A 25583-nucleotide genomic window follows, 5' to 3' on the forward strand; every position below is an offset into this window, starting at 1 on the left:
AAGAATAATGAGTACAATGTAGATGGTACATCATAAAAAATATGGGGGTTAGGGTGAGATAAGGAAGCTCTAGCTATGCTATGAGCTATCCTATTTACTTGTCTCCTGACATAGCTCACACTAAAATCATTGCAAGATGACAATAAATCCTTACATCTAGATATAATGACCAATATTTATTTATATTTTCTTAAGGGGGTTGCGTAACTTTAACTAATTTGAACCAAGAACTTATATGAGAAATTATTATCAATATCAACTAATTAAAATACTTAATATCTTTGAAATTTTATAGATATTTCTCTCGGCATATATCAACCATAAATTTTTTTCTTCATCTTAACCCTCGGATTCTTGGGAGAAGTGAACCTTGATAATCTAAAGTTCGATTAAAATGCTAAAGATGTAAATAAAAATGATTAACCGTAAATAAAAATGTATGTGCTCAATGTGTAACAAGAATATGCTTTTTTTAAAGCATGTAACAAAAACATGTTACTATTAGATTTTTGTATTTAAAAAATATATATAATATTACAATGAAGTGTTATACATGATTGAATGTCTCTAAAGTTATTTACTTGGTGCTTGATTATTAAATTCAAGAAAAACGTATAATTTTTTTCCACTTATTTTATCGTGTGACATTTCAATTTGAAGTAACAAAGTTCATTTGTGTTTTGCTACGTCAAGATGGCATTTTTTTTGTTTTATGGTTTCTTTCTCGACTCTTCTGGTTCTCATGCATCATACAAATTTCAAACTATATGATCAAGAAAATATAAAATCACGTTAAAAATACTCTCCAACTTTTTAGATTTCAGACGCAAGTGTGGACGAGGGTGGAAAAAACAACCCTCTTTTGTTTGAGTGTTACTTTTTTCCCACCCTATGGCCTTCTCGCGCGCCCTGCAAAAATTTCAAAAATACCCCTGGTCCGGATTATGTTTTCCGGACCATATTGTTAGTGTTTCCGGATTATAAAATCCGAACAAAGATGATATGAATATTTTGTGTCTTTCTTTGATGTCAAGTGTGACACCCTAAATCCCAATTAATAATTATTGCTATTATTTAATTAAAAATGGAGTTTGATTCGCAGCGGAAAGTGTCAAATAAAAACTTCTCTAATGATATAGGAATTCTTCCACAAAATTTAGGATATCACATTGACTCATAACAAACATAATTCATATTTCACTTCATTAAACATTATAGTAATAATAACATCGAATCTTTTTCTTTTGAAAATATTTCATTTTACATCATAGACAATGGTTTTCTTGCACAAAATTAAATAAGTAAGCATATCCCTTTTCCCGTGTCACTATCAGAGCGGTGCTTTTCCCCAAAATAATCGACGACACAAGACAAGTCCTCACGAAAGGCATGCACTTGACTCCAAGACTCATAACCTATATAACTACGGTTTCGCAACCGCAGGGCCAAGCCAGCAAACACAAACAACGAAGGGGTGAGTTCCGAGAACATGTAATAGTATAAAAAAAATGAGAAGAACACGTAAGCAATTAAGTCAAAGTCGTTTCACATCACAAACATAATATTCAGAACCTTGAAGAATATACTATATCATCTCAATCTATATTAGTAGAAAATATCATCACAACTTAAGGACCAAAAAAAAACTTCACAAACACAATGTCACAATTCAATTCCAACTAGTCACAACACATGTAGTCACCAATAACCATCTTCATAAGGACATCAACAAATAATCACCTTCATCGTCTTACACAATTACATTAATAGACATCACAAAGTAATTCGTTAAAACTTTACAACTTAACAACTTGACTCGACAACACGACTCAACTTGACAATGCACTCTTAACAACTTAACAACTTAATTCATCGTGAAACTTCTTGATATGCAAATGCATGTGGTACCATTCAACAACATATATGAGCGTAATTAGGCTCTTCAACAAGTGAGCATAAAGCTGCCGGGCTTAAAGCCCCCAACGTAGTGTGAGCACAAGGGCTGCCGGGCCTAAAGCCCCCAACTTTAATGAGCGCAAAGGCTGCCGGGCCTAAAGCCCCCAACTTTAATGAGCGCAAAGGCTGCCGGGCCTAAAGCCCCCAACTTTAATGAGCACAAAGGCTGCCGGGCCTAAAGCCCCCAACTTTAATGAGTATGCAATGGACTCAACTCCTACAACTTAGACATCTTGAACTTCTTAAACAACTTATATGATTCCAATAATTTGGACAACTTCTTACGACTTCACAACTTAGACCGACACTTACAACTTTATGACATTAATGGTCAACAACATCAAACGATAAACATCAACATCTTTAAATAGCATCATTATCAAATACACATCATTAAATAATTCACAAATTACACTTAGTCAAATAATACATCAACTATACTTCTTAAATATCACATCTTTACATACCACATCTTTAAATCATATACATCTTCAAATATCACATAGTCAAATAATATATTTCATTTACACATCTTAAAATAATACATTTAGCATTATGGTATCCAAGACACATCTATAAGGAGAATAAATCTTATTTCGAACACATTCAAAGATAGTAAGAATAATTTCAATTATTATCTCTATAAAATCACTTAAAAAAATAAACTATTATTTATACTAGGCATACGGCACCACTACAATTCCAACTTCTAATACATAACATCACATCTATATCAATCATTAAATAAGTCATCAATCTAAATAGTTGCAGCAAATCAAGCATAAGCACCCACAAATTTATCCATGACTTCAAATACCACATATTCACATAGTTTAAATCAAGCAACACCTTAATAATGTTTCTAATTCTTCTTTTAACCTTCCACATCTAAATTTGCACATTAATTAATTATTCTCTCAAAGGGCTACAACCGTCGCGGTGAGCCCCGAATGAACTTTGGGAAATACGGCTTTCCCGTTCATCCCAATTAATTTACACTCATGATCTCGAACTCTTCTCTCTCACCCCATACCTGAATTGAAGCTTTCACAATAGACATTGAACTCAAGGACAGCAACAAGTCCAAACAGTTTAACAATTGTGTCTTCTGTTCTCCAACCTAGCGACTTGTGAAAGAAAGTAGCTTAATTGATCCTTTTCCTCAAAGCTAGCATCCCATCTGCACGAGGTCTTCTCTCTTTGCAATACGATGATGTTTTACCAATGGCCTTTCTCTCTCTCTCTCTCTCTTATGTCTAGGTTTTCCTTTATCTGTACATATTGTCATCGCCGACCACTATTGGCTATTAAGTTAGCGACTTATGGTATATAAATATATATACACATATACAAGTAGTATTTTCGGCCTTGAAAAGGGGATGGGTTGTTGGATCATATACATACATATGCTAATGGATCAAGCTTCTTAGATTAAGGTGTGCGTTGGAATAAGTTACGTGTGTAGGTACATATAGGCATAATAGGATATAAACACTAGCACTATCTTCCCACATCTCTCATAATATTTACTATATTATTTATTTTAAAACAAAAAATTATATTTATTTAATATAAAGAACTTACGTCATTATCAGTTTTATAAATTAAAATAAGCTTAAGCATTCAAGATCTAATCATCAATAAAAAGATAGTATTCTTAAAGTAATAGCAATCTAAAAATCACAACCACAAATATATATAAATATATCTATAAATACATGCCCAAAATAATTTGTCTTTAATATTACCAAAATATTTTTGATATGAAATTTGGGGTGTTACAACTCTACCCCCCTTAAAAGAATTTCGTCCTCGAAATTCAGAGTACAAGAGAAAACTAATTTAATTCTTGCTTCAATATCTTAACCTATAAATTATTTCAAACACCAACTCACCATAAGCCTCACTATAATACAACAGAAAATCAAAACAAGTTTTGCGCTATAAACTCCCAACAATGAAGGGAAGAACCTCAAAATTCACGAAGGCAAATAAATCAGCCATAAAGCCCCAACACCAGGCTTAAACAACTAAATTAATGACAACAACAAACAAGTAGATAAAAATAAGAGCCACCAACCCATCATAGTTCCACTCATAACAAACATACGCTATAACCCTAATATAAATTATGATTTTCAACAAATAGAGAACCACATAGCGCATAAATGATTCACTTTCTACACCTTAACACATAGACTCCCTGCACTAATTTAAAAGCGTAATGTAAAAAGTTGAAACAAGGGTCTAAAATCTTGCCAGCAAAGTACATGTATATATTTTTTTTAAATATATAAAATTATAGTAAAACATTTTCAAGCAAATATCATATCAACATGTTCTTTCAATCAAAGAAGAAATTCATTAAGAAAATAGGAATATAGATATATGAAAGAATTAGTAATAATAATGAGGAAAATTAAAAACTAATTAGCATCCAGTAGGAGACGACACAAATTAAAATACAGCTATAAAATATATTTTTTTCCTTCACATAAGCAATCAAGAAAATGAAAATCAGTCATAGGTTCACTTTACAACCAAAATGAAAGGCATAAACAAGACAAACAACCAAAGTAGAGAATTAGGCTATCGCAAAAACAACCCGGAAACTAATCCCAAAATACCCACAGTAGCTACAAACAGAGACCTTATCCTTAACTCTATAAATAAATCTTAAAATTCATTTAACCTAAACAAAATAATGGATTATGGTTTTCCTAAAATAAAACAAGCACTCACCTAAACTGGTTAAATATTTTGCCACATTTCATCTATCAAAAAGTTTTGAAGTTGCTAAAATTTTGACGTCACCGTGCAATGGAGTCATTAGTTCCTTTAAATACATATAAGTGTCTTTTGTAGTGGTAAGTAAGAATATACATGCACTAGACTATTCCAACGACACACCCTAAACAATCAAGTAAGAAAACAAGACACAATCTATGTTGTCCAAAATTCAAGGATAGGAAATTATATTGTATTGCTTAACTAAATAGCTCAACACACTATACTATAGCAAGACTGGATACTATAAACAACTCTTAGAAGGTATTCCCTTATTCAAGTAGGAATGTAAAATACACAATGCCGTCAAGAGAGTAATACAGGCATCACTAAACAATCAAAGAGGGAACAATTATTGGACTTGAGAGCTAAAAGCTTGAGATAAAAAAAAATGCTCATGAAGAAAGAAAAAAATAAACACAATTGAATTGCCACAACCACTCATGGCATAAAAAGGAGGCAAGGGCACAACTTCTAGTAAAACTAATATCAGATCCCTTCAGACATGAGACACAAGATAAGTCCCTTTGTTACTATATTACCTAAACATGTTCAACTACAGCAACAAGGAGAAACATTTACTAATTAAATCATGTCTTCAAAAGAAAAATAGACACAAACACATCAGTTTTACAACATCTTCACACACACACAACAAAGAATCATAGGCACATAAGACAATAGTATAGTGAGCAGACGATCACACAATTAACAAGGATATAAACAAAGACAAAATGAACATGACTGATGCATGACCCACACGGTCTGATTGGACTACCGTATTTTTTTTTCGGGACATACTCGTATGGTTTCTTAGTCTTCAATAACAACATGATGGTTTGCTAAAAAAAAATGATGGAAAGAAAATGAAACAAAAAAAAAAAAAAATTCACTACTTGCGGTTCTTTACTTGGAGTTCTTTAATGATCTAAAGAGTTGACAGAAAGATTAATTTACTACACCATTAATATAAAATGGAAAAGATAACTCTAAGAGACTAATTAATTGCATTTTATGTCTGTAGTCTTGCATGAGTAACAAAGCAAGATGAGAACTTAGCATTCAACTATTGCAACAAGTCAGCAACAAAACAGAAACATGGATCAATACAAAAAAATACATTATCACAATTCACTTAGTCAATCAAAACACAAACTTCAAATGGAAATAAAAGCATAAAAGAAACAAAACTTGCTAGTCGCTGGTCTCAAGAACAAACTAGGCACTTCATAATCATAAGTAACTCAAGAGCACACGAGGACTAAATCAGTACAAATGTAAAATCTCAATATATTCTATGTCAATAGCCAAATAATCAAAATAAAATAAAACCAATATGACAGAAAAAACTGACACTACACTGACACGACACCCACTCGGTCTGACTGGACAGACCTGCTCTGATACCACTATGTGACACCCTAAATCCCAATTAATAATTATTGCTATTATTTAATTAAAAATGGAGTTTGATTCGCAGCGGAAAGTGTCAAATAAAAACTTCTCTAATGATATAGGAATTCTTCCACAAAATTTAGGATATCACATTGACTCATAACAAACATAATTCATATTTCACTTCATTAAACATTATAGTAATAATAACATCGAATCTTTTTCTTTTGAAAATATTTCATTTTACATCATAGACAATGGTTTTCTTGCACAAAATTAAATAAGTAAGCATATCCCTTTTCCCGTGTCACTATCAGAGCGGTGCTTTTCCCCAAAATAATCGACGACACAAGACAAGTCCTCACGAAAGGCATGCACTTGACTCCAAGACTCATAACCTATATAACTACGGTTTCGCAACCGCAGGGCCAAGCCAGCAAACACAAACAACGAAGGGGTGAGTTCCGAGAACATGTAATAGTATAAAAAAAATGAGAAGAACACGTAAGCAATTAAGTCAAAGTCGTTTCACATCACAAACATAATATTCAGAACCTTGAAGAATATACTATATCATCTCAATCTATATTAGTAGAAAATATCATCACAACTTAAGGACCAAAAAAAAACTTCACAAACACAATGTCACAATTCAATTCCAACTAGTCACAACACATGTAGTCACCAATAACCATCTTCATAAGGACATCAACAAATAATCACCTTCATCGTCTTACACAATTACATTAATAGACATCACAAAGTAATTCGTTAAAACTTTACAACTTAACAACTTGACTCGACAACACGACTCAACTTGACAATGCACTCTTAACAACTTAACAACTTAATTCATCGTGAAACTTCTTGATATGCAAATGCATGTGGTACCATTCAACAACATATATGAGCGTAATTAGGCTCTTCAACAAGTGAGCATAAAGCTGCCGGGCTTAAAGCCCCCAACGTAGTGTGAGCACAAGGGCTGCCGGGCCTAAAGCCCCCAACTTTAATGAGCGCAAAGGCTGCCGGGCCTAAAGCCCCCAACTTTAATGAGCGCAAAGGCTGCCGGGCCTAAAGCCCCCAACTTTAATGAGCACAAAGGCTGCCGGGCCTAAAGCCCCCAACTTTAATGAGTATGCAATGGACTCAACTCCTACAACTTAGACATCTTGAACTTCTTAAACAACTTATATGATTCCAATAATTTGGACAACTTCTTACGACTTCACAACTTAGACCGACACTTACAACTTTATGACATTAATGGTCAACAACATCAAACGATAAACATCAACATCTTTAAATAGCATCATTATCAAATACACATCATTAAATAATTCACAAATTACACTTAGTCAAATAATACATCAACTATACTTCTTAAATATCACATCTTTACATACCACATCTTTAAATCATATACATCTTCAAATATCACATAGTCAAATAATATATTTCATTTACACATCTTAAAATAATACATTTAGCATTATGGTATCCAAGACACATCTATAAGGAGAATAAATCTTATTTCGAACACATTCAAAGATAGTAAGAATAATTTCAATTATTATCTCTATAAAATCACTTAAAAAAATAAACTATTATTTATACTAGGCATACGGCACCACTACAATTCCAACTTCTAATACATAACATCACATCTATATCAATCATTAAATAAGTCATCAATCTAAATAGTTGCAGCAAATCAAGCATAAGCACCCACAAATTTATCCATGACTTCAAATACCACATATTCACATAGTTTAAATCAAGCAACACCTTAATAATGTTTCTAATTCTTCTTTTAACCTTCCACATCTAAATTTGCACATTAATTAATTATTCTCTCAAAGGGCTACAACCGTCGCGGTGAGCCCCGAATGAACTTTGGGAAATACGGCTTTCCCGTTCATCCCAATTAATTTACACTCATGATCTCGAACTCTTCTCTCTCACCCCATACCTGAATTGAAGCTTTCACAATAGACATTGAACTCAAGGACAGCAACAAGTCCAAACAGTTTAACAATTGTGTCTTCTGTTCTCCAACCTAGCGACTTGTGAAAGAAAGTAGCTTAATTGATCCTTTTCCTCAAAGCTAGCATCCCATCTGCACGAGGTCTTCTCTCTTTGCAATACGATGATGTTTTACCAATGGCCTTTCTCTCTCTCTCTCTCTTATGTCTAGGTTTTCCTTTATCTGTACATATTGTCATCGCCGACCACTATTGGCTATTAAGTTAGCGACTTATGGTATATAAATATATATACACATATACAAGTAGTATTTTCGGCCTTGAAAAGGGGATGGGTTGTTGGATCATATACATACATATGCTAATGGATCAAGCTTCTTAGATTAAGGTGTGCGTTGGAATAAGTTACGTGTGTAGGTACATATAGGCATAATAGGATATAAACACTAGCACTATCTTCCCACATCTCTCATAATATTTACTATATTATTTATTTTAAAACAAAAAATTATATTTATTTAATATAAAGAACTTACGTCATTATCAGTTTTATAAATTAAAATAAGCTTAAGCATTCAAGATCTAATCATCAATAAAAAGATAGTATTCTTAAAGTAATAGCAATCTAAAAATCACAACCACAAATATATATAAATATATCTATAAATACATGCCCAAAATAATTTGTCTTTAATATTACCAAAATATTTTTGATATGAAATTTGGGGTGTTACATCAAGGGTCTCTGTTGACCGTTATATGAACCCCACACAAGCTGAAATGCTATTGCAGGGTTCATAGTAACGGTCAACAATGACCATGACACCACAAACACTCCTACAAAACTTAAAAATTTTGCAGAGAATGGCAGAAAAGAGGTGAAGAGAGTTCCGGAAATTATAATCCGAACAAAGACGAAATGAATATTTTGTGTCTTTCTTTGATGTCAAGGGTCTCTGTTGACCGTTATATGAACCCCACACAAGCTGAAATGCTATTGCAGGGTTCATAGGAACGGTCAACAATGACCATGACACCACCGACACTCCTACAATACTTAAAAAATTTGAAGAAAATGGAAGGAAAGAGGTGAAGTGAAGAATGAATGTATTTGTTGAAGATGGAAGCCTATTTATAGCCTTAAACAAGTCCTAGGTCATTAATACAGTCAATGAAAACGTGTTAGTAGTTGTAACCGTCCAACCACTAATTGATGACACTCTTTCAAAAGAAGCCAAGCAATTTTTCAAAAGAAGCCAATGCTGAAGCATTCCGGATTATACATTCCGGAATGTCCTTAGCCCTACAAAGAAGTGCAAACGTTCCCCTCGTTCACCATAAGAGCACCATAATTGCACTAATCCGGAAAATATATTCCGGAATTCAAAGGTGCATTCCGAATTGTATATTCCGGAACGCCTCAGTGCCATGGCCGGTGGTCTGCACCACACGCATTTGTTGGTGGTCAAGTCAAAAAAACGTGTTTTACCACATTTTTTGACTGCATTAATGGTTTCCCAACCATTTTTCACCCACCCCTCCCTATAAATACCCTTCCAAACCCCACCATTTCTCACACCATCCCTCTCCTCCTCTTCTTCCTTCTACAACCATGGTTTTCCATCGTTGGTCTTTCATAGATAAGGGCCTCGTTGAAAACTTTCAGGGTTTGTATGAACGGTCAATGAGGATGGAACCGCGCTGCAACGAAGGGCGGTTCATCTGAGGGTCATGTGGGTCAGTGTGGTTATTAGCTTCGCCTGTCGGGGCGTAAGTCTGAGCACCCCCCACCTCCCTCAGGGGCATTGGTTTCTTCTTCCCGCCCTCCTCTTCCCCCCTCCTCCGGTTTTCCTCCAATAGCCAAGCTACTGCTATGTCCGATCACATAGCAGTGGTTAGGCTCTTAGGAGATTAGAATTAGGCTCTTAGGAGATTAGAAATAGATTTAGGATGTTATGTAATAAGCTTAAAAAGCTTGAAAATTATTGTAATGTATTGTTCATATATTAATAAAATGAGTTGTTTTTATGTTTGTGTCTTTTTATTTATGTTTTTTTTATTTTATTCGCATTTTATTTTACGAATTGTAGAGCTTAAAATTGCAAAAGTTCTGCTAAAATACATATCCGGATTTTATAATCCGGAGACATCTGAAAATTACTAACAATGCGTTCCGGATTATGAAATCCGGACTATGGGTAAAATTGGAAAAAAATAGGGCGCGCGAGGAAAGCTATAGGGTGGGAAAAGTAACACTCCTTTTGTTTTACCCGTCCATGCTTACTCAAATAGATTCGTACCTGAAAAAAAGGCCTAAAAAGTATGTAGATTCACAGGCCCGTTTTCATATTAAGTGCTTGAAAATCTTACTCTGACCCCCATATCTAGTCCCTATATCTCACAAGCTTTATGAAGTTCTAGAAGACCACCTTTTGAAGTTATCATGTTATAGATATAAAAAAGTTTTCTACCGTCGTTTAACGATATCTAATCTCTGTCGGAGGATATTCCTATGAGGTAAAATTTTAAAAATTAAATGACTAAAATTCCAAAACTAAAAATAAGAGGACCATAATCCTAAGGGATAAATGCATGTTTAATATCACAATGAGTCTGCAAAATTCAAAATCTAGTTAGTCAATGTAATATTGCAAAAACTAAAAAGTGTATGTTTGGTATCATGGAGGGTTAAACAAATTCACAATGACACAAAGATTTTGACAAACTTGTCGCAATACTAACTGTGATTTTGACAAACCTAATATGAACCAACGAAAAAATATCGATGGAGGAATTGTGTGATGCAATTATGCACTTTGGTTGTCCAAAGTAAATGCGGATCTAATGGATCTTTAACTTGAATGGTTTGATCACAAATGAATGAATAGTCGAGATTAATTACAACATGAAACCGTGTGTGGGTGAGTGTGATTCGTCAATCCAAGTGGGCCCCCCATAAATAAAAAACAGGAGGTGAACCGTTGGATGGGATACATCAATTGCATTGCAAGAAAACATGGATGGGGAAAAGAAATGAAAGGGTAAGGTAATGGTGATGATGTTGTTACCACTCACTAAGGATTGGGTATCACTCGATTTGGGACACTCACTAAAAAGATGAGGTCAAGTGAACTTCTCTATCTCATCATCTTACACCCACCAACTCCCTCTTTATTTAAATTATTTAATAAATAAATAAACAAATATATAACATTGTATTTTTTTTATGTCAAAAACCAACGTATAATTGAATTGAGCCTCTCTTTCTTTTCTTTTGTGCGTTTCATTTTATATTTCAAACAAACAAATTATACAGAACAGAACAGAACAGAACAGAACAGAGGCTTCTTCGCCTCCTCCACTGTGCTGATTTGATTTCCGAACACAACCAATTCAAATTCAATCTCTGTGAGTGCTTCTTTTACTCCCATTTTACTATCTGCTATGATACTTCGCATATCATATCATATTTGGTTACTAACTAACCTCTTTATGATCTACAATATTTTTATTTATATTTAGATCTACACAATTCATCAACTTTTCTTTTTTCTTCTCTCTCTTTCTCATTCTGGTGGTTGGTGATCAACAACCTCGTATCATTCATTTATTGCTGCATTACATTACATTAATACACAGTTGATACGATTTCTGAGCATCAATTCTGATTTTCTGTTTGAGACCGACCAATCACATCTACTTACTTAAAACAAGAACTAATATTACTTGCATTTTAGGAATGAATTTGATATTTTTATTAACTGTCACACTAGTGCTCATTCATTTTACCACTCTGAAATATGAGATTTGAACCCCCGTCTTCAAATTTCAAACTCAAGCTCGCTCTTATCACTGAGCTGACACCGAATTTAATTAGTTACAATTAGGAGCAATTTTGTGAATTGTTTCAATTTTTACATTGAAATTTTGGCATACTTTGTGTTGTTGGCATTGTTAAGTTACTGTCTTTTGTCTCATGATTATACTTACTACTGCACATATTTTGCTTAAGAAAATGAGAGGGGGCTTGTGGCAACTTGGCCAATCAATCACTCGCCGTCTCGCCAAAGGAGATAAGAAGGCTGTTGCTCGCAGATGTTTCGCTACGGATTCTGACCTGAAAAAGACTGCTCTTTATGACTTCCATGTTGCTCATGGTGGTAAGATGGTCCCATTTGCTGGATGGAGCATGCCTATTCAATACAAGGACTCAATCATGGACTCAACCTTAAACTGTAGACAGAATGGTAGTCTTTTTGATGTTGCCCATATGTGTGGTTTAAGCCTCAAGGGAAAAGATGCTGTTTCTTTCCTTGAGAAGTTAGTCATTGCTGATGTTGCTGCACTTGCACCTGGAACTGGGACATTGACTGTTTTCACTAATGAAAAGGGAGGGGCTATCGATGATTCCGTCATTACTAAGGTCACGGATCATCACATTTACTTGGTTGTGAATGCCGGGTGCAGAGATAAAGATTTGGCTCATATTGAGGAGCATATGAAGGCATTCAAGGCCAAAGGTGGCGATGTGTCGTGGCACATTCATGACGAGAGAACTCTACTTGCTCTACAGGTCATTTATTACTCTATTGTACATTAGCATCATGCAAGCAAAACACACACTTTCAACTTGTTTTTTTTTTTTTTTTGTTTTGTTTGATATATAGTACCTATCTCTTGCTGCTTTTGAGTTTTCTCATCATTTCCCTATTTGCACCTCTTCATTTCAATTTTTAAGATCTATAGCATAGTGGAAATATTCTTTCAAGTGTATTATCCTTTTTAGGGAGTGTTTCAACTTTTTCTTCAATCTTTTTTCTTGTAAACTTTCCTCCATCTGTTTCACTCAAAATGGCTGTAATGTAATCTAGAGTCTAGACACTAAAGCATTGATTGTTAAGAGTTGATCCAGTACATTCTAAGGTGCCCTGCACCCTAACCTGTGTCTCTTTTGGTGCAGTCAGTGTTGTCAAATAGTGACTACAGCATAGTGAAATTTGAACAAATTGCTATTGTTCTGCGCTATGCTAATCAGTACGAAGTGTTATCAAATGGCGGTGCTATTGCACTTGCACTGTTGTCTAGCAGATTTGAACATACTTTTGTAATTCCGCGATTGACAGCATTGAGTGTAGTATGATACATACTTTGTTTCGTCTGGTCATTAAATGATTCCAATTTACTTCAGGTGGTTTGTACCCATGTTAATGTTGAAAATAGATTGAGGGTGTTTTAAACTAATGACTTGTACCTCACTGTAACGAACATCAATGAAGTTTTTCTTATTGTCTTTGGAAGCAGGGTCCCCTTGCTGCCCCAGTTCTTCAACATCTGACAAAAGATGATTTGAGCAAGCTATACTTTGGGGAGTTCCGTGTGTTGGACATCAATGGCTCACAGTGCTTTCTCACACGAACAGGGTATGCTTCCTTTTTTTGTGTGTGTGTGGTTTTCTTCTACCAAAGTAGCAGTTTATTCTTAGAAGTTCATCTGATTTACAGTTATGTTTCCTTAAATTTCTTGTTGTGTCAATTTGACTATCTTGTCTTTCCTATCACTGTAATTTTCTTTTGTTGATTAAATGATTTTAATTAGAGGTGTTCATGAATTGACCCAATCTGATTTAAATCACTAAACGTGACCTGACAAATCGAAAACCAAAAATGTGTTCATTTGATTTGATTTTTTGGGTTACATTTTGAAGTCTGATTTGGTCCAAATCAAACTGAACTTTTTAAACTCATAGAATTTGTTTTAACTTAGGTTGTTGTGATTTAAAACACAGATTAACAATAAACTGATTTTATTTATATTTTAAATCCAAATCTAAATTATAAAATGTGTATAAGTTATACACACACATGAAATCACAACAACCTGATATACTGTGCATTTCAATGTTTTATTTATCATCTGTTATAAAACAAATAAAGTTAAATAAAAAAGTTGATTCATTCCAAATCGCTTTATACTACCTTGTGATTGGATCGTAAATAAGGAAACTGAATGATGCAATTTTTTTTCTCTCTCAAAGGAAGACATAATCCAACTCTCCAATACCTCTGTTAGATATAGTTGGATATTTGTTGGAAAGTTGGTTACAATGGTTAGTATTAGTTGCAAGTTAGTTTAGTTTGGATCACTATGCTTATATTTTTTTTGTATGTTTGTGTTATTGAGTCATAGGAACACTTCATGTCTTATCCCATTGTTTGTGCAATGCATACATAACAACACACTCTAATGGGACCTTCAGGTACACTGGAGAAGATGGATTTGAGATCTCAGTTCCTTCAGAGCATGCAGTAGATCTTGCCAAGGCAATACTTGAAAAATCTGAAGGGAAAGTAAGATTGACAGGACTTGGTGCTAGAGATAGTCTACGCCTTGAAGCTGGATTGTGCCTGTATGGCAATGACATGGAACAGCACATTACACCAATTGAGGCAGGACTGACATGGGCTATAGGTAAGAGGAGAAGAGCAGAAGGTGGTTTTCTAGGAGCTGATGTTATCTTGAAACAGCTCGCAGATGGGCCTTCCATAAGGCGTGTCGGTTTCATTTCTTCTGGTCCACCTGCTAGAAGTCACAGTGAGATTCAAGATGAAGGAGGCAACAACATTGGTGAAGTCACCAGTGGTGGATTCAGTCCTTGTCTCAAGAAGAACATAGCTATGGGATATGTCAAATCTGGATTGCACAAAGCAGGTACCAAAGTTAAGATCATTATTCGAGGAAAAGCGAATGAAGGAGTTGTCACAAAGATGCCATTTGTACCCACAAAATACTACAAGCCTACATAATTCCATTCAGCATTTCTCCTTTGTTGACTAATTTTCCTACAGAGTGTAACATTACATAAATGTTAATGTCATTATTATGTTTCTCACATCAAGTACAAGGCTTCATCTTGGTTAATAACTCAATTTCATTTTAAACACTGTACTGCTTGAACTTGATGTTATCATGAAATTTTCCCATATTTTTCATCATGCGTACTGCGCTATAGTAAGTAAAACAATACACACTATAGATTCATGAAGACCATTGCAATGTGTCACATGTGCTAGTTCCTCTAAAAACAAAAATTATCAACTGCACGTTATGTAAGAAACTGCTTGTGTTGAAACAAGGGAGTTAAGTTCTAATGTCAGCTCAATATTCACATTATCTCTGGGGCACAATGATGTTCATGTTCTAAAGTTTGACACTTGACTAGTATTAGATCACAAAGCTCCCAAGCCATATGATTTACTGCATTCTATGACAATCCCACCGTTGGGAATTTATGACCTTTGGACCGCATTAATTTCAGGCATTTCCTACGTACTTCAATACTCTATTTTTTCTACAGTCCAAGTCTACTGCCTTCTTATATTTAGTTCAATGAAGCTAATTCATGATAGCTAGTCAAAATCCTAGTTGTCGGGTAACAGTATTTTGGAACCTGTTGTTTATTCATTAAATACCAGCTAGTGATAAAAGACTTTAATAATTTTATCTGTATTATTATTTGCTTGACTGGAATCACAGGAAACAATATCATGGGTCTGTTGAACGTTGATAGTGACATTGCATGATATATGCATGGGTTGGTGCTTGAATCATAGACATCCTGTTTATTCACCTTAAGAAGTGAGTTTCTAGCTACTAGACTATTTGAAGAAAAAAATGTGTCCGTTTGTTTTTGACAATAACCAAATTAACTCATTTCATTCATAATATCAATACAAGATGACATATGATCATGATAATGAGGACTAACATAAAACAATGACACCCCTACTAACAAATGGGTCATATTGTTTGCTTGTCGCCGGATGAAACTTATCTTAAAGTTTGGTAAACTAGAGAGTGAAGCTTTACAATAATTTAGAATAGCTCCTAATTCGGAATTGATGCCAGTTTTGTTGGAGATGTCGTCAACAACTTGCTAATAGTCAAGTTTTATGCACACCGCCATTAATCCTTGATTCCCAAGCCAAATTATTTCCTCGTTTATATATGAGTCCGTTTGTTACATATTAAAATAAAAGTGATTTTGATATTCAATAATTTAAAACTTTTATAAAAAATCACAATCTATTTTTGCTTTTGTTTATCGTAATAAAAGTATTCTGCGTTTGTACCTAAATTTTTTCATAGGCAAATATTAATACACCAGTTATTATGTTAATATTTTCTGTTTCACTAAAGTTTGAACCCGATCATTTAACTCATTCTTTTAGTTCAAACTTCTTGAACAACACAGCTCCCCATTTTTCACTTTGCTACTCAACGATAACTTATAGGCTAAGCTATATCTTCACAAGTCTATCATTGAAAAATGGGTCAGATAATCTTAGGTACAAGTTTTATAGTTTCTTCACAATATTTTAGTGTGTTTTAATTAATCAAAGAATAGAAATCAAATTCTTGAACAGAATTCACATTATTATAATATATATATATATATATATATATATATATATATATATATATATATATATACCTTAGACATTTATATTATTCTTAGTTCTGACTTCGCAACAAAAGGAAATAGGATTGTGGACTTGTGATGGATAATAATAGTTATGAAAATCTAATTCTTGAACCTACTTGGTCCAGTCTAATTTAATTGTATGGCTTATATCATTGACAATGATCGACTCAATATTCAATTTACATAAAAGAATGAAAAACACGGTGTTGAATAGTTGAGTTGCATACTAGTATAGTATTAAACAAATACTCACACTAAGGGTCCTTTCTCAATCACGACCACATAATTATTCATTAATTAGTGTTCACCAAATGAATGACTGCTGCCTTATCTGAGAATGAATGTATGGTCAAGGCTGAGCATTGATTTATCTTTTTTATCCCTTCAAAATTCTGCGCGGTAACTGAGATTTGGAATATAGATGATGAAATCAATTGTGCTTGTGAAGACTGAGCAGTATACTGCCATCCAATAGAAATTCAGTATATTGGTTTTTTTTACAAATTATTGATACAAAATGGACTTATTAGAATCTCTGGTTGGCCGAACAGAATCCCACAAAACCGACTTTTGAGGTGAGAATAATTTCCACTTATAAAACACTTGTTCATGTATCTTTTAATCAAATGTAGGATTCTTTAACACATCCTCTCAGACTAACACTATTGAACTTGATTCGTGTATATAAATGGTGGGTGACCAAGTAGCAGGTGGCTCTGATACTATGTTATAATTTGTGGTTAGGTCTAACACTTGCTTAAGCTATCTCCCAACCAATGTAATACTCTTTACCATCAAGATTTTCACAAATCCTCGTTGGATACCGTTACAAAATTTTCATTTTTTGGCAATACATCTCCGTTAAACACAAGATTTTGTTACATAAATTAAAATATATATAATTAATTTATTTTGCAGGGAAAACAATATAATTAATATGATTTTTACACAAAATAATTAATTTAATAGATTTTATAAAAAGGTATTTTATAATTTTTTAAATGATCTTTTAGTCTCTTTTTTTGAAGGGGTCTTTTAGTCTCTCCAATTAATTAATTATTTTTTTTGAAAAATGATATATTAATAATAATTAGTGTCTACTAGGACTAAATACTTCATTTATGTTTTTTTTTTTTAAGGAAATTACTTCATTTATGATGTAAAATTGCATATATGGATGTCAAAAAGTACATTTATATACACCGTAAGTGTTAGAAATTAGTTTAATTTATATGAATTGTATGTGTTAAAAAGTTTCACCCATACAGCAATGATGTGTTCTTACATCATTTTGATGAGTTAAAATCAACATGTAATTCATAAAATAAAAAAATAGGTTCTTTAAACGATGTGTCAACACATTATTGAACACATAGACAATCTCAATTTCTTTTAGAGAAAAACTTTATTTCTCCTCTAGGTTTTCTTTCTTGTTTGCTCATCGGAGATATGTGATTTTGAATAAATTTTTGGTCTAAAATCATCCTTTTGCATTGTTTCTCATTATTTTAATTTAAATAAGTGCTTTTTACATAAATCAAGTTTTTCATTTGTGTTTATTCGTGATTTTGTCGTTTGAGTGTTGTGTTGTTTGTCATTTTATAAACATTGTTTGATTTTTTATCTTATTGCGACATTCGTTTGTGAAGTCAAATATATAAGTTCTCTAAACAGAATTTACAAGAGTACTAAAGAAATTTCCTCTAAAAATAAAAGAGCACATACTAAAGAAATAAATTCTTTTTTTGAACAAGCTAAAGAAATAAATTCTTAAATATCGTAAGAGACCGAGTATTGATTCTTGAACATCCTATTAACCATAAAGAAAGTATACACTCACATTAATGTAAAACTGAACTTTAATTTCTATATATAAAATAAATATCTGTACACAAAGAATAGGAAAACATGTTTTCACATATAATTAAAAAATGAATTTAATGAATCAATGTTATGTACAATTGAAACAACTTGCTCACTAATCCAGCTACATCAGTTTCCTTGTGTCATACGCAATTAGAACAACTTGTTAGCAAATTCATCAACATCAATTCCTTTCATTCGACAAGAACTTGATTTTGAAGCAAGTTCTCTCATCTCAGAAACACTTCTTCCCAACATCAAAGCCATTTTCATTTCAAATAACTCTCCGTTTTCTCTCATCTCAAAATCTTTCTCTTCCAATGTTTCATCAACAGCCTCTTCCAACAGCTTAAAGAAACCACCACAGTTTCTATACATTTCAAAAACCATACCAATTTGTCCACCATGTTCAAAAGCATTCACTACAGCACCTAATGAACCAGCCATTAAAGCAACTATAGCTGCAACAGAATTGTTTCCTACAAATGCAGAACCTATAGCTGCAATTCCAGTGAGTAATGGACCTGCTATTGCTAAACTTTTGTTAACCTTCAATGCTATATTTCCAAGTCTTTCATAATCTTCAATATCTTTCTTTTTCACAATTTCAATAACTTCTCTCAATTCCATTTCCAATTCCTCACTCCATCCATTAGTACTATTTTTCTTCTTCATCTTTCTTTCTGCAGCATTTCCTTCTTTTCTTTTTGCAGGCCACCAAACAGCAGGTTCATATTTTTTTGGAAACTTTTCAAGCATAACACCTAATAAAGGAAGTGGATAAGCTTTGTCAAGTGCCAAAACTTTCTCCATGAAACAGTTAACATCTTGTTCTGTTTGATTTCCAAGAGCAACCGTGTTTTCGATCTGGCTTCGAAGATGTTTGAACAATCTTGTAGCGTTTCTTTGTTCCTCTGCGAGTTGCGAAGGCTGAATTTTGTTCATGATAAGAAGCATACTTGTAGCTGCAGAAAACAAAAGTGTGGATGATAGTTTAAGAGCCAAAAGTGGTGCTCCAATAGCACCACTAGCAGCGGCGACACCGGTTAATGTTGTAGCAGTAAGTGTGATCATGTTGATGTTGTTTAGAAGTAGGTTGTTCCAATTCTGTCGCTGTTCGCTGAGGTTGTTGTGCATTTCAATTCTGTCGGATACAGAATCTAAAATAGTATAGAGTTGCATGGTGATGGTGGAGTTGTTTGAGTTTGAGATTTTTGAATTGGAGACATTGTTTTGATCATGTAATAATGGGACTGATTCTGTAAATGTTGTTGATCCATCAACATGCTTTCTAGTAGGAATCTTGGGCACAGAGAAATAATTATTGGTTTTTGGGACATGGATTGTAGCATTAATAACTGATCTTCTTAAAGGAATAGAAGAAGAAAATGTTGTTGAGGTATGTATGGAGGCCAAAGCCATGAAATGAAAAATATTAATTTGAAGGGTATAATGTATTTTTGTGTATGTTTTGTTTTGGTATTGATTTATAGATTGATATAATGGAGGATGTGTAGGTGGTGGGTATTTATAATATTGATATAAGTAACCAAAACATAGGGGAAAAGTCAGAATCAAAATAAAGACATAGGAGACTGACCAATATTAATTGACCTGGTCCTGTTCAAATTTTTCAGCCAGGTGCTTGGCTTAGGTCTCAACCTGCGACATAGTAAAATTAAAACCAACTTCATAACCTTTTTTTTAATGAATAATAGTTTACATGAATACGGTCTCGAAACTCGTCAAAGTTAGGACAAATTTCAAAATTTAAAATGTATTTTTTTTTTTTGAAATAAAATTTAAAATGTATTTGTAAAAGTATTTAATTTACCTACTAAAATAATCGTCACATCAACAACGAGAGTTGAATCCATTTTAAATAAGCTCCTTACGAGCTTAACTCAATCCTCATTCACAAACCAACTTCATAAATTTTTTGACAGCTTATATATATTAGTCTTCATACTAGCTAATAGAATACTAATTCCTTCTTATTTAAATACCAATAACTTTTCTAAAATTAAATAAATAAACCAAGAGCTTTTACTTTTTCAATCTTAAATTGTTGTGAAAGTGACTCAAAATTGGAGTTTGGAGGCCAAAATTGATGTTTGCTGGAAGTGGAAATCGGTGGCCGATTTGAGAAATCGGGGCCCGATTTTGGCTGCCTTTGGAAGGCTTATTGTTCTGGAAAAATCGGCGGCTGATTTTGGAAATCGGGGCCCGATTTCGCGTGCAGGATTTTTTCAGAAACGTATTTTTTGGGCCAGATTTGTTACAATTTTATGGGAGTTACTTTTACTATAAATATAGGCATTGTATCAGTGTAAACCTTGAGACAGAGGGGGCTGAAACAAAGGTTTAGAAATCAAACTAGGGTTTGTATAGAGTTTATCTCTTGGCAACAAACTAGGGTTTGAAGGTTGATTCACCTTGGGAAACACTATTAGGATTGAGTCTCTTGGTTACGGGAAGAGGCTGGGATTTGGGTAGAATTAGGCGGGAGACTTATTCTTGTAACCCATTGATATCCCTTTTGTAACGTTACTCATCATATAGTGAAACGGAGGGCTGCTCTCTCCCCCAGACTAGATCAATTTGGACCGAACTGGGTCAACAAATTCTTGTGTTCTCTCTTCTTTTCTCTCACTGTTTTCTACTTTTGACTTGTATTTATAAGTGTTCCATACACTTTGATTTTGGTTGCTTAATTATCCCTTGCTCCACACATCAAGTTTGTTATTGGTGTGATTTTTCATCGATTTCGCAACATAAACACATAAGCGGATGATTTTCACACATATATAAAAAAGTTATCACATAATTTTAAATGCAAAGACAAAAACTACATACATGACTTAATCTATATTATGTCTTGCAATTATTAATGATACATTTCTCTCATTTTTTGGACAAACAATGACATTGATTTTCTTTTTTTAAATCCAAACAATGACACTAATAAATAATGATACATGTATTTTGAAGCGTATTTTTATTTTGGTACAATGTTTTAAAGCGTACTTAATAAATGAAAAAGTTTATTTATCAACATATAAATAATCATACATGTGTTTTGAAGTGCTGTCTTTATAGAAAAAAAAAAAGGTGTATTTACATGCATATTAATATTCATTGTAATAAAAAATTATTACTGTCTTTAACTATGATTTCTTTTAAAAGATTGGCAGTTGGATTAAAAAATATTATAACATAGATAATTTTTATAAAATTTGATATTAATAAAAAATCGTTTCATTGTAATAAAAAATTATTACTGTCTTTAACTATGATTTCTTTTAAAAGATTGGCAGTTGGATTAAAAAATATTATAACATAGATAATTTTTATAAAATTTGATATTAATAAAAAATCGTTTCATTGTAATAAAAAATTATTACTGTCTTTAACTATGATTTCTTTTAAAAGATTGGCAGTTGGATTAAAAAATATTATAACATAGATAATTTTAATAAAATTTGATATTAATAAAAAATCGTTTGATATGTTAATAAAAAATCATTTGATAGCATAGATTTTTGTGGGGTGACGAGTTTTATTTTTTATTTTGGAGTTTTGTACAAGGACTTTATTATATCCGTGTCCTTCTTTTTTAGTATTTCACATGTATACGGATGTCCGTTGCTTTGCAATTTTTATTAAGCATGTCTTTGTTCTTCTTTAGCAAGGACATGTTATCATTTATCAATATATTTAACCTTTTCAAATAAAAAATATTAGTGAAAATAACAAAAGAACTTATACATAGACAAATGTATCGGTGAACAAAATAGATACATGAAGTGTTCAAGATCGATAAAAGACTGATGCTGAAAATAAGCTTTTTATTTTTTTTAAGCTTCTTTTATAAAAGTCATTTCTTGTCTGGTAAGATAGGACAATGTCATATAATTATATATAAATCATATTTTAAGAGAAGTCAATCGATTTGCAAATGTTTTAGACACCTCTTCTCTTGAGGAACCTCTTACTGTTATTTTTCCTTTTACTAATTTGGTTAATTAATAGTTTTAATTTCATTCCAGTCCTAGTCCAAGTATATAAAAAATGAGCTTTGGTAAGTTGAGCGAAATCTAATACTTGCACGTCACGTGAAAGGCATACTTTAAAATAAACAAAACATTCTAATTAATTAATTGATTAAAATCCAGTCAACAGAAATTTACAATCAATTAAAATAAGCGAGTGACATGAGCTTTCTAAGTGAGATGGACTTTGTTGCACAATACTCCATCCGTTTCAAAATACATGTCCAAGTCAACCACTTCACATATGCCAATGCACAATTTTGATCGTTAATATCTTTAATTATCTAAAGTAAAAAATTATAAAAATTTAATATTTTGAAAATATTTGTCGAGACAAATCAAACAATATCCTACATGCTAATATTTGTATTTATACATTAGTAAAAAAATATGGTCAAAGTAAGTCAAATGAATAGTGCACATTGCAAAAATTGGACATGTATTTTGAAACGGAGGGAGTATCTAATTTTATTGCAAGACCAATGAGGAGTGAGGATCTCTCCGATTATAAAAATCAATGGAGGGTATTATTTATCGAGGGATATACACAAAAAATAAATGAGGGATCTTATAACTAAATTGTCTCATCATCATTAATTAATTTATATTTTGAATATTTGTTTTTTATATTTTTATCTCTTTAAATATAAGAAATTAAAAAGATTTTAAATGGAATATCTCTTCTCAAGAATGAGACTAGCTATATATGAGAAAAACAAAAGGAATAAATGTATTAATCCGATATTTTATCCAAGCAAAATAATACATCTTTAAACCAAATACATGTAACTTTTTGTTTATATGTAAAATCAAACATTATTTCATGGAACGAAGTGTATATATGATATTTGATATTTGTTTTCGTCTTCAAAACAGTAAAATAAAAACTTTTAGTTAGTCACGGAGTTTTTTTTTTTTATCAATGGGAAAAAACAAGACAAAAAAGAAAACTAAAGTCTAATGAAAGATACCTCCTATAGTAACAGCTATGCCGATACTAAGTAAAGGAGGGCAACAATAAAAAAAGTCAAATCTCATTATCAATAGTAGCTTCAAATTTGACCAACCAATCGGCGCAAGAGTTTCTTTCTGGTAAGGTGTGCACAAGAACAATGTTGCCGTCTCTAGTCAGCAGGGATCTAATGTAATCAATAATCACAACATATAAGTGAGTATGCAGAACTCCCTCTTTGATAAATTTTATTGCAGAGAGAATCATAATTTTAATTAGAGTTTAAGTGATCATGAATGAACAAAATGTCCATAATATCACACATTTTAATCTTACACACATAAGAGACTTTGACACTACATATTTGTTTAGTAGAGGAATGCTAAGAACACTCTCTTTTAAACACTCTCTCTAACACTCACTCTCTTATTGGGTGAAATTAGTGTATGTCCCACCACTTTAAGTGGAACCCATTTCCAATGTGTGAGACCCACCTTGGTTTAAACCAATGAGAAAATGAGTGTTTGAGAGAGTGTTGAAAAGAGAGTGTTGCTAACACTACTCTTGTTTAGTATCATACTATAGGACTAACATTCACACTTAAATTCCAACACTTTCTTTCACACTTCTTGGTCTGTCGCAGAATCTGTCTTGCCAAAGACCACGTCTATATATATTGGTTATTTACCAGAACCCATCGCAATTGGACAGTTTCAATTCCAAAGAGGCTAACTAAGTCAGGTACTGAACTTTTCCTACTTCAAGCTTAATTGCTACAATAGTTTTTGACTAGTTTTATCGTTTAGCACGGGTTTTGTTATTAAATTGTTTCTTCAGTTGAGTACTGAAACAAAAAACGTGTGATCACTTGGATTGTTTAGCAAGAAACAGACTTATTATATCACATATATCGAAAAGAAGATAAACTTATAACAATGGAGGACATCCTAGCTAAAAGGATTTTGGACATGGCCACCGTAAAAAAAGATTATTATTTTTTTGTTTATTGGAAACTCGTTGTATCACGACATTGACATCACATGATTCATCTTTTTAATGGAAAGTAGCCACCGACAAAACTAGAAATACATGGCAATTCTCAATTATAATTTCTCCACAATGTCCTAAGCTTTTTTAACCGTAGTATTCATCTCAATATTTTTATTTTCAAAACAAGCCTTGTTACGAGCAAATCAAAGACCAAAACATAAGGATAAAACATAAGAAATGGCCTCTTAATCGAGTGGGATATGCCATCAACAAACATTGTATTATCATAATTAACCCCTAAAGACGAGTGAACCAAACTTATTATTTAACCCACACAAAATCTTTAAAAACATGATCAATATCTTCTTCAGCTAGCCGATGTATACAATAACATACTATTTAAGTTATTACTGTTTCTCACGTGAGATATATATATATATTTTGAATTGAAATTATTGACATCGTATTTACTATCTACTATACTACCCTCTCAAAAAAATCTATTATATACTACAAAATTGATTAAGAGAAATGATATTTATATAATTGTTTTGAGACAACTTTTGGTCCACTGACTTGTAAACTTATTGTGTTCTTAATCTCTTTTACTTCTCCTCTTTCTTTCTCTGTTGATTTTTATCAATAAAAAGATAATGAACAAATTTGTCTTAAAAATGGTCACAAAATGTATGTACATATATCATTTCTTATTGATTAAATAAACTTTCTTATAATAAAAAAAAACCTTTAATTTCTAAACCTTGTTTATTTAAAGAGAAAAGTGAAAGGAGAAAAATTCAAATTATCATGAGAACACTATTTCTCAATTATAATCAAGATCTAGGAGCGGACCCTACATAGTTTATTCAAAGTTTTTTAATTACAAATGTTAGTACGTAGTTAATTCTTAGATTAATATTTATTCATTCGTTTGGATTTAAACTCAGGACCATAAACTCCTTTACTTTTAGCTCAAATCAATTAAACTGCTCAACCACCCGTTTATTCTTAAAGTTTATAGTAACATTTATATTTGAACACTTTTAATTTTCACATGCAAGAAGTTTATGTGACAAAAATTAGTTAATATAATGTGTGAAATAAACTTGTCACAAGTAATG

At 32.5% G+C, this 25583-nt stretch overlaps 1 protein-coding gene, 1 long non-coding RNA gene and 1 pseudogene across 3 annotated transcripts; 1 reads left to right on the forward strand and 2 right to left on the reverse strand.

Moving 5' to 3' along the window:
• Positions 1 to 1169: 1169 nt before the first annotated feature.
• On the reverse strand, positions 1170 to 6544 carry LOC146903442 (uncharacterized). Its single transcript, XR_015021159.1, has 2 exons — positions 2990 to 6544; positions 1170 to 1423 (listed from the first exon to the last, which is right to left on the reverse strand). It is a non-coding gene; the product is annotated as an uncharacterized LOC146903442 (long non-coding RNA).
• Positions 6545 to 11399: 4855 nt separating this feature from the next.
• Positions 11400 to 15115, forward strand: LOC146903443 (Glycine cleavage T-protein family). The gene is made up of 4 exons (XM_085731607.1): positions 11400 to 11531; positions 12136 to 12696; positions 13425 to 13543; positions 14380 to 15115. The coding sequence occupies exons 2-4, from the start codon at positions 12139 to 12141 to the stop codon at positions 14924 to 14926; spliced, it is 1224 nt and encodes a 407-aa protein (XP_085587733.1). The 5' UTR covers positions 11400 to 11531; positions 12136 to 12138; the 3' UTR covers positions 14927 to 15115.
• Positions 15116 to 18402: 3287 nt separating this feature from the next.
• Positions 18403 to 19967, reverse strand: LOC146903444 (putative F-box protein At4g22030 pseudogene; annotated as a pseudogene). The gene has a single exon (XR_015022410.1). The product of XR_015022410.1 is annotated as a putative F-box protein At4g22030 pseudogene (transcript).
• Positions 19968 to 25583: the final 5616 nt, after the last annotated feature.

This window comes from Medicago sativa, chromosome 8 (assembly GCF_051527215.1).
Source record: "Medicago sativa cultivar Bolivia chromosome 8, Bolivia_mono, whole genome shotgun sequence".
NCBI classification, from domain to species: domain Eukaryota; kingdom Viridiplantae; phylum Streptophyta; class Magnoliopsida; order Fabales; family Fabaceae; genus Medicago; species Medicago sativa.